The sequence below is a fragment of the Rana temporaria genome, chromosome 5 (assembly GCF_905171775.1).
Source record: "Rana temporaria chromosome 5, aRanTem1.1, whole genome shotgun sequence".
NCBI classification, from domain to species: Eukaryota; Metazoa; Chordata; class Amphibia; order Anura; family Ranidae; genus Rana; species Rana temporaria.
Window position 1 is genome coordinate 345,482,326 of NC_053493.1, and position 11,109 is coordinate 345,493,434.

Genomic DNA, 11,109 nt, shown 5'->3' on the forward strand with positions numbered 1-11,109 from the left:
AGCTCCTCCTGACAGTGACGCAACGCGTCGGAAGAAGCTTGGTGACGTCACTTTCAGTTACGGCCGTGACTGGAAGTCCTTGCATTTGGAGATCCTTCTTCTTTCTTACTTCCAAAACAAGTGAAGCTAGAGGGTTAATACTTTGTTAAACCACCCTTCACTGCAATTACAGCTGCAAGTCTTTTTGGGGATGTCTTTTGCACATTTGTTTTTGTGTCTGTGAACAGGAATTTTCAAGTCTTGCCACAGATTCTCAATTGGATTTAGGTCTGGACTTTGACTGGGCCATTCTAACACATGAATATGCTTCGATTTAAACCATTCCATTGTAGCTCTGGCTGTATGTTTAGGGTCTTTGTCCTGCTGGAAGGTAAACCTCCGCCCGGTCTCAAGTCTTTTAGAAGAAGACCTGTTAGAGTCTGCAAGATTGCCCTGTATTTGGCTCCATCCATCTTGCCAGGTGGGGGAGGAGTCCTTTAGACCTTGGATGGCAAAAAGCCTCTAAACCCTGATTAACACGGACTTTGGTCCCAAAAGGGTTAACCTGCCCTCAGGGGAGGCTTGAAAAGGGGAGCGATAGAAGTCAGCACCTCTCTGTGAGGTAGTATGGAGTGGTTCAAACCTGTGGACTATCTGGCGACTAAACACGGTTTCTGCGGCCTTTGTGGTACCCTGAAGCAGTTGGGAACCCCCAAATGCATGTGCGGGACTGGTATATTGGTGTTGAGCTGTTATTTTGGCCTGATAACATGCTCACAAGTTGACACAAAGGGGTTTGAATGGCTATTAAAGGTAACCATCCTCACCTGTGATCTGTTCGCTTGTAATTAGTGTGTGTGTGTGTGTATAAAAGGTCAATGAGTTTCTGGACTCCTGACAGACCCTTGCATCTTTCATCCAGTGCTGCACTGACCTTTCTGGATTCTAAGTCATGGGGAAAGAAAAAGAATTGTCAAAGGATCTGTGGGAAAGGGTAGTTGAACTGTATAAAATAGGAAAGGGATATAAAAAGATATCCAAGGAATTGAGAATGTCAATCGGCAGTGTTCAAACTCTAATCAAGAAGTGGAAAATGAGGGGTTCTGTTGAAACCAAACCACGGTCAGGTAGACCAACTAAAATTTCAGCCACAACTGCCAGGAAAATTGTTCAATACAAAGAAAAACCCACAAATCACTTCAGGTGAAATGTAGGACTCTCTGAAAACATGTGGTGTGGCTGTTTCAACATGCACAATAAGGAGGCATTTAAAGAAAGATGGGCTGCATGGTCGAGTCACCAAAAGAAAGCCATTACTACGCAAATGTCACAAAGTATCCCTCTTACAATACGCCAAACAGCACAGAGACAAGCCTAAATCCTTCTGGCACAAGGTCATTCGGAGTGATGAGACCAAAATTGAGATTTTTGGCCATAACCATAAACTCTACATTTGGAGAGGAGTCAACAATGCCTTTACTTACCTGCTCTGTGCCGTTGGTTTTGCACAGAGCAGCCCGGATCCTCCTCTTCTCGGGTCCCACGCTAACACTCCTGGCTCCTCCCTCCTGAGGGGATCCCCCACAGCAAACCGCTTGCTCTGGGGGCACTCAAGTAGGCGTGCTCACAACCCGTGGCTGTGTATGTCCATTCATACATGGAGCCGCGACTCGGCCCCGCCCCTTGGTTTCCTGATTGGCTCACCGGCTGTGATTGACAGCAGTAAGGAGCCAATGGCTCCCCCTGCTGCCGAAAGCCAATCAGGAGTGTGAGTCCCCTAAGAGGTAAGGCTCTCGTGGACATTGCTGGATCGTGATGGTGCTCAGGTAATTATTTGGGGGGACAGCTGCACACAGAAGGTTTTTTATCTTCATGCATAGAATGCATGAAGGTAAGAAACTTTGTGCCTTTACAACTACTTTAAGGCTGTCAACAGATTGGCCTCGACAAACTTGTCGGAGCTTAAAAATTTAGAGCAACTGAGCATGTGCAGAACAGGGTGAAACAAAACAAACAATGTCAGCACTCAATGGGTAACATTAAATGAACATAACACTGGCAGAGAACATAAATGGTCCAAAAAGAGTTTCAATACGCAATAGGTTAATGAAGATGATCTTTTCAGGTGGTACTGATAAACCAAAGCAAGTTTAATTAATAATCATAAAATTAAAACCAAAAATCCCTCATACATTCTACAATGTCTCTGGAGGTTCCCAGAGCAATAAGGCACTAACGGTATCCAATGGTGGACCTGCTCGCCGATGTGGTTTTGAAAGACTGGCGTGCTGGTGGAGGAGAACAGAAGCCGCGGCAGCGGTCAGGAAACCAAGCTGCTCTCCACAGGGCAACTTACTGAGCAGGCTGGCGTTCAGATGGATGTGGAGGGGAAAGCCGTGGTCCGTAGGCACTGGTGAGCCACTCTCCCTGGATGGATCTTCAGCAAGCAGATGGATATCACACGGGTGTGGGGTGAGGAGGAAGAACCACTGCAATCCAGAACCAAAAGCCGGGGAAGCCAGGGAGGGCTCATGCGGGTGATGTAGAGCAGTGGCCAGGATGGTGGTAGCCGGAAGTCCTCAGGAACCAGCGTGAGGCACAGGCTGAATGGTTGCTGTGATGACACGTTTTGCGTGTGTTCCTTTTTTCAAGGACTGAAAAGGCCGTGGCTTCCTTTCTCTTCCATTAGCACGCCAGCCTTTCAAGACCACGCCAGTGAGCGGGTTCATTGTTCTGGTCAGGACTCCCCAGTGCAGCGGGATCATTGGCGCCCCCTAGCTGCACTGTTCCACCATTGGATACCGTTAGCTCCTTATTGCTCCCTCTTTTACCATACATCACATGTATGAGGATTTTAATTTTATGATGATTATTTATTAAACTTGCTTTGGTTTATCAGTACCACCTGAAAAGATCATCTTCATTAACCTAATGCATATTGAAACTCTTTTAGGCCATTTATGTTCTCTGCCAGTGTTATGTTCATTTAATGTTACCCATAGAGCTCTGACATTGTTTTGTTTTGCTGCTATCCATATCCTCCAGTTATGGTCATCGTTCAGCTGCACTGGGTTTAGCAGATACTCAACTTATTATTCTAATTGTATCTTTAGATATTTCTTCACATGATCTACAGTTGAGTGCTGGTGATACTTTTGTTACTCATGCAGAACTGGGCGAGACAGTGTGTTGATGGATTTTAAACAGTATAGGCACTTATTTTAATGTTTTCCATAGCTATATCTGCAGATGTGGTCAGCCTTAAGTAATCTAGCAGGACTTTGTTTTCTGACTAAAGTTCTACTTTAAGTGCAACAAGACTGACCACTTCTAAAGGCATATTATTGCCAATGTGGTATTTTTAGTTTATTTCTAACATTGTTAATTAAATGTTTGTCTTCCCCATACAAAAGTCTGGGAACTGGAAGGTGTTCAAGTCCTGTTGTGAAACAGAAATTGCAATGGTATTTTGTTTGTTTCCATATATAGGGGGGGGGGCACAGTGGATAGAGTGAGTGAGCAGCCAATACTTTAACTTCATTACACTGTGAGATTGTTTTCTCCAAATGAAGCATCCAAAGTTACCGGAACCAAGCTTGTCTGTGAGGAAAACAGACCTTTTATGAAAAGAATAAAATAAAAAATTACCATTGAGATGTCGCTCCACCAAGCAGCCCCTAATCCCAACTGCTATGGACACAAAGGTCGGTGGAGTAGCATCAAGGTTTCTTAGGCCCCGTACACACCATAGAATCCATCCGCAGATAAATCCCAGCAAATGGGTTTCAGCAGATAGATCCAGCGGATCTGTTTCCGCGGATATATCTCCCCTGGGATGGATTCCAGCAGATCGAATATTTGCTGACATGCAGAACATATCCATCTGCTGGAGTCCATCCCAACGGATGGATCCGCTGGTCTGTATGGACTCACCGGATCCATCTGTCCGAAGGGATCCCCCGCATGCGTCGTAATGATTCGACGCATGCGTGGAATTCCTTATATGACAGCGTCGCGCACGTCGCCGCGTCATAATCGCGGCGACGGCGCGACACGTCATCGCCAGAGGATTTCGGCGCGGATTTCAATGCGATGGTGAGTACACTCCATCGCATTAAAATCTGCAGAAATCCTCGAGAGGATTTATCCGCGGAAACGGTCCACTGGACCGTATTCGCGGATAAATTCTATCGTGTGTATGGGGCCTTACAGTTTGCTTGTGTAGATGTGTACAGCAACAGGTGCAGCTAACAGAAGATTGCAAGTGTGAGCAAGGTGCACTGTGGTGTGGTAGACAGTAAACACAGTCCAAAATAGGCACTTGAAAGATGCTAAAAGCATCTGCAACAAGGAGCAGAATGCGGCCAGGCTGGTCCACACCCACTTAGCGAAGCGAGGTAGACGTTGTCCTTGCACTGCCCACCCTCCTTCAGAACCTAGTACTTTTCTTGTCTGAAGGGGAACCTGCCCCTACTCTGGCCACTCACCAAACCCAGGGGCTAGTGTCTTCCTTGCCCCAAGATGGTCACTAAGGGCCAGATTCACAGTTATCTGCGGCGGCGTAACGTATCCCCTTTACGTTACACCGCCGCAAGTTTTCAGCGCAAGTGCCTGATTCACCAACCACTTGCGTGTAAACTTACGGCGGTGTAACGTAAAGCCCGCCTAATTCAAATGGGGCGTGTACCATTTAAATTAGACGCGCTCCCGCGCCGAACGTTCTGCGCATGCTCCGTTAGGAAATTTCCCGACGTGCTTTGTGCGAAATTACGGCGCCCCGACGTATTGTTTGAACGGCGACGTGTGTTACGTCATTTCGTATTCCCGGACGTCTTGCGCAAAATAAAAAGAAAAATTTAATTCGACGCGGGAACGGCGGACATACTTTAACATGGCTGTTCTAAAGATAAGCCATGAAAAAGCAGGCCTAACTCTGCGACAGGAAAAACCGACTAGCGACGACGTAAGAGATTGCGACGAACGCGCGTATCTTTGTGGATCGCCGTAATCAGCTAAATCGCATACCCGACGCTGGAAAACAACGCGAACTCCACCCAGCGGCCGAAAAATTACACCTAGGATCCGAAGGCGTACGCCTGTCGGATCTTAGCCAAAAGCCGTCGTATCTTTTTTGTGAATTACAGATACAAAGCGGCAAATTTGAAAATACGCCGGTGTATCAGTAGATACTCCGGCATATTTCCTCTGTGAATCTGGCCCTAAGTTCATGGGGGCATCAAAAGTTAAGTTGAGTCTCCCACTCTCTCCCTTACATCACAGTGCACCCCCCTTTTCTTTTGCTGCTGCTGGGAAGAAGCTGGATGCATTGCTTGAAAGCAGAAAGTACAGGGTCTGGAGTAGGACCAGAGGAAGGCTGGAGCTCTTCTGCAGCTGCAGTAGAGGTGCGAAGGCCACATGAAAAATGGCCTGGAGGGCCTAATCCGGCCCGCGGGTCTTGTGTTTGACACCTGTGTCATAGAGGAACCAAGTTCTTTACGACTTCTTCCTCTTCTTGTATTTTGTTTTGGTTAAGTGCCACCTACAGTGGGGATTATAGAATGCACTTGCCAACATACATATTTGTGTAAGAAGAGGCTCCAGTGTCATACAAAACCCCATAAGAAAATGAAAATATCCACAATTTGTTTGATAAAAATTGGATTAGGTCCAGGCTACTGAAAAGTGACATTTCAGTTTTTGGTGAATGTTGGAGCACTAAACCACTTAACAGTTTACGTGTCTCTTTGATGATATTGATAAAGAGGTTCAAGTCTCAAAACATAGGTGTAACAGATACAATGGAATTTCACCCTGCAGGCTTCTATTTTATTAATAAAAGCTGGGAACTTATGAAGGGCTGGGAACATTCCTTTAACAGCAGGGTGATGATGATGATGAAATGTACTGTTTCTTCAAGTAATATTACAGATATTTTGTATCAATATTAAGCCTAAAGTGGTTGTAAACCCCCTCTGCCCAACTTTACCGCATGGAAAGCAATTTGCAATCACTTAGACCCCTTTCACACTGAGGCGCCCATAGCGTCGGCGGTAAAATGCCGCTATGGCCGGATTTGCGGCGCATCAATGGGACAGCGTGGCTATACGCTAGCGGCAGCGCATTGAAGCAGCGCATTGCGGGCGGTATTCCAATGGGCAGCAGCGGTGGAGGAGCGGTATACACACCGCTCCAAAGATGCGGCTGCTAGCCCGTGGGCTTTCACACTAGAGACAATGGTGCGGCTGTTTGAGGGCGGATTGCAGGCGCTATTTTTAACTGCAATACGCCCTCAGTGTGAAAGGGGTCTTACTTGTAGGTGGCTTTAAAAATTTCACAAACTACTCTGTTTAGATGATATCGCCGATATCCATTTCAGTGACGTCACTCGTACCCGCGCGTTTTGTCCCTCATTCACGGCACACTCAGCAAGATGTCCATCTATTCATCTATGTGCTGTGCCTCTGATAGCAGAGCTTCACGGCATCACAATCCCATGACATCTTGGTGTTCTTAAAACTACCCAAGTGACCAGCTACATCACAGGGGTTGTGAACAAGGAAATTAATTTACTGGGAGGAAATTAGCATGTGTGCTCTTATGGGTTTGCCCGTTCCATTGCCATGGTAACGGTATACTAAAACGAGGCTTGGGTAATCTTTACTGAGCATGCCTGAGATCCTGGCTTGTTCAGAGAGAAATGGGCGGAAGTACAGATGAGGCTAGAATCGGAAGGCACCTTCGAACATGGCGCCGGCTTAGGCAGGAACAGATCATTTTATGTGCAGTTTTATTGACTGCAGTTCCACCAGCTAAGTGACACCTAGTAGAAATGGGAATATTTCTTTTTGTGTTTTTTGTTGTAATGCGTCGTACAAACACTAGGGATTTCCGACGGGCATAAAGTCCGTCGGGAATCCCGATGGGTGAAACGGAGAGCTGGTTCTCTTTTTTTTTTTTTTTCGGTGCGTTTGGCAGTTTTCCCATCTTAAAAACCTGCGAGGGAGCAAATACACGGCCGGGATTCCCGGCCAAAAGCTCTCGTAGCATTTTTCCCTTTGGGAAACCCAGTCGTGTGTACGAGGCATAAGGACAGAACATATGTACTGGGGGATTGAGAAAGCGTATAGATTAGTGCAGGGAGGATGAGAAGGAGCTTCTAGTACTCTCAACTCTTCCAGTACGCAGTAAAAAAAAAAAATGTTTTACCAGAAGCTGCCTGCAGGTAATGGGATATGCAACATTACACATAACTAATGTGTTTGGTCCTGTGTATCCCAAACAAATGTTAGCTTTAAATATATTATTTATATATGTACACATATGCTTTTTTATTTCCTTATCCATTTACGTAATTAATTTAGGGTATAATGTAATAAGACCCAAGTGTAGTTTCCTTCGGCAACTATGAATTTCCATTTAACTGATCTCACTGCTGTAAAGCGATGAGATGTAAATCTAATGGGTTACAGCATACAGGAGATTCTTTTTATATTTTTTGTGAATAAACCCATGTTGGTGAAGTGTGTGGTAAAGGGGACACAATATAGATGTTTTCTAATACTTTAACCACTTGCTTCCCACCTGATGACTATATATCCTGTCTTTGAAGAGGAATACCGTTGTTATGGTAGCAGCTAGCTCACGTGCAGAAACAAACGCATACGTGAGAAGCGCCCGCATATGAAAACGGTGTTTAAGCCACACATGTGAGGTATCGCCGTGATTAGTAGAGCGAGAGCAATAATTCTAGCCCTAGACCTCCTCTGTAACTCAAAACATGCAACCTGTAGAATTTTATAAACATTGCCTATGGAGATTTTAAAGGGTAAATGTTTGTCGCCTTTTCTACGAGCAATTTTGAAGTGTGACATGTTGGGTATCAATTTACTCGGCTAACTTTATTGTTGTTTTTTTTAATTCAAAAAAGTATATTTCTTCCAAAAAAAGTGTGCTTGTAAGACCGCTGCGCAAATACTGTATGACAGAAAGCATTGCAACGACCGCCATTTTATTCTCTAGGGTGTTAGAAAAAAAATATATATATATATAATGTTTGGGAGTTTTCTAGCAAAGTAATTTTCTAGCAAAAAAAAAATATTTTTAACTTGTAAACACCAAGGGCTAGATTCAAGTAGCCCGCCGTAAGTTTGTGCGGGCGTAGCGTATGTTATTTATGCTACGCCGCCGCAACTTACACGGGCAAGTGCAGTATTTACAAAGCACTTGCTTCGTAAGTTGCGGCGGCGTAGCGTAAATGGGGTCGGCGTAAGCGCGCCTAATTCAAATCAGTATGAGGGGGCGTGTTTTATGTAAATGTGTGGTGACCCGACGTGATTGACGTTTTTCCTGAACGGCGCATGCGCCGTTCGTGGAATTTCCCAGTGTGCATTGCTCCAAAGTACGCCGCAAGGACGTCATTGGTTTCGACGTGAACGTAAATTACGTCCAGCCCTATTCGCGAACGACTTACGCAAACGACGTAAAAAATTCAAAATTTGACGCGGGAACGACGTCCATACTTAACATTGCGTACGCCTCATAATAGCAGGAGCAACCTTACGCCGAAAAAGCCTAACGTAAACTACGTAAAAAAATAGCGCCGGGCGTACGTAAATTTGTGAATCGGCGTATCTAGGCCATTTGCATATTCTACGACGGAAGCGCCACCTAGCGTCCAGCGTAAATATGCACCCTAAGATACGACGGCGTAAGAGACTTACGCCAGTCGGATCTTAGGCTAATGTCGGCGTATCTTGCTTTCTGAATACAGAAAGAAGATACGCCGGCGCAGCTTTGAATTTACGCGGCGTATCTATAGATACGACGGCGTAAATCAATGCTGAATCTAGCCCCAAATCTCAGAAATATGCTCGGGACTGTAGTGGTTAAAAATCGCTCTTTTTTAAGATCAGCAGAATTTGCAGGTGTTCATTTCTTTTTATGATCTAAGATGACTCTTTACTTAAAATGGGAGTTTGTGCTTTTTGTAAGACACTTATAGAACACATACTGGCTTATCTCTTTTCAATTCACAATAGTGTTGGTAATTGTGCAAGGTGTACACATTTTAATAGGAACTTATTACTTATGTAGGTCCTTCAGCAAAAGTATAATATTTAATGCACTTGCTTCAGATTTGCAAAATGATTTGATAATATTTCTTATTGTTTAAACTTCTAGGCCTGATGGGAAGACAGGATACGGTTTTGAGGAGCACTCAGAGATTGTGAATGGTGGACGCATAAAGGCTGAAGACAATAATGGGTCAGGACAGCTTACCAAGTTCTGCCATGAATGTGGCACGAAGTATCCTGTTCAGTGGGCAAAGTTCTGCTGCGAATGTGGAGTAAGGAGGATGGTTATCTGAGCAAATACCTTATTATCTCAGTGACGCCAAACGCATCTAGACTGCACACTTGTACTAATAAAATCCTGAGCTTGCTGTTGTTGGATATATGATGCATACCTAACTGAAGCATTGCTGTGCTCATGGGAAAACTGCTAGTCATTAATGAAGTTGTCATCAGGGTTATTATTATTATTATTATTATTATAGGTTACTGGATATATAAGGGAAATGTTAAATATCAACATTAAATCTAAGCTTTAAACAAGTTAAATAATCAATAAGCTTTAAAGCACAGGTTAGGTAAGCTTATGTCTAATAAATAATAATATTACCAACACAAACATTTTTGTTACAAAAGATGATAATTTCAGAACTATAAGTCAAAGCTATAATTCAAGTGTAAGTAAACCCCCCTATCGTTTTCAGCCAAGGAAGCTGCCAACTTTGATTCTGTTTAATCTACAACTACCATGGTGCTGCTCATGTGATCAGTTATGACACCAGCCATTGGATGGTTTGACAGTTTGTTTGAGAGCACAACCAATGGGAGCGTTACATTTCTGGCACGTGCCGGAAATGAAACTTTTTTGAAACTGATAATTGGATGGGTTTACTTCCACTTTAAGTAAAACATCTCAAGGTCATGGTTCACCTTTTTGCAGCCTCTTCTCAATTTGAAATGATTGAAACCGTAATGGCTGTCACACTGTGTCAAATTTTGACCAGTTCTTGGTGAATTGGCTAAAATTTGACCTGTGGGCACCACCCAGCTTGACAAAAGTCAGTTCACTCAACTTCTGTTGAAGGGGTTGGGTGGAAAAAGTGTCAGCCCAGCAGTGACTACATCCAACCAGAAATGTATAAAACCTGACAAAGGGATATAAGGAATATTACAAGCTTGCCATGCCTGGAATTTATCTTTAACTTGGCCAACAAAAGGTATCAATTAAACTCTCCAGACTTTCTGCATTAATCTTTGGCTAACACAGTAAAATATTCAACTGTCTACAAAAATTAAAGCACATTTAAATCCGAAAACAAAAATGTAATACAATGCAGCATACAATCCAAAAAAAGTGGTGGCTTTATTCGTTTTTATTTAGTCCGTATTTCCATCTGGTGATCCACACTTTCCTACGATGACAACACTTACTACTTCACTGAATCTAGGAGGAGCAGTTTTGTCACCCTAGGCTGCTCTCTTGCTTTGGACTATAAACCCATCTCTCAAATACATGTGCGGTGGGGTGATTTGTAGTTTACAGAAAATAGCTTTGAGGGAAGATTACATTGAGGTTTCAGTTCCACGCACAGGAATTGACAGGGAAACTTTATTTTTAAGTATTTTCTGTCGTCGTAGAAAAAAAACGAATGTGGTAAGCTGCAATATATACAATTTTTCTTCTTGGGGTTAGATATACTTTAAGGAAGGTGGGTTGGAGCATTGGGATGACCAAAAATGTACCTGTGTGCCACAAGAAGATCTTGTTGCCCTCCTGGGTTTGGTCACGTGATCCAATGCTGATGGTATCGTTGGTCAACATGGGTGAAAAGTCTACAGAGCTTGGTGTCCATAGTGCAGAGGTGCTGCAGATCATGGCTTTATACTGGATGTCATGTGACTTGGAACCGGAGCAGCAAGGGATTTTCTTGTTAATCATAAAAAGGAAACTGTAAGGCCTTGTACACACGATAGGATAGCCAGAGGACAGCGGTCTGAAGGACCGTTTTCATCAGTCCAAACCGATCATGTGTAGGCCCCATAGGTTATTTAACCTTAG

At 43.9% G+C, this 11,109-nt stretch overlaps 1 protein-coding gene across 2 annotated transcripts in view; it reads left to right on the forward strand.

Annotated features, from left to right (window-relative positions):
- ZC2HC1A (zinc finger C2HC-type containing 1A) overlaps positions 1-9,669 on the forward strand; it is a 105,634-nt gene extending 95,965 nt beyond the window's left edge. For both annotated transcript variants that reach the window (XM_040354478.1, XM_040354477.1), the window contains one exon: positions 9,160-9,669. In XM_040354478.1, the coding sequence (XP_040210412.1) occupies positions 9,160-9,346 (187 nt within the window). In that variant the 3' untranslated portion in view covers positions 9,347-9,669. The remainder of the gene's footprint in view (positions 1-9,159) is intronic.
- The last annotated feature ends 1,440 nt before the right edge of the window (positions 9,670-11,109 follow it).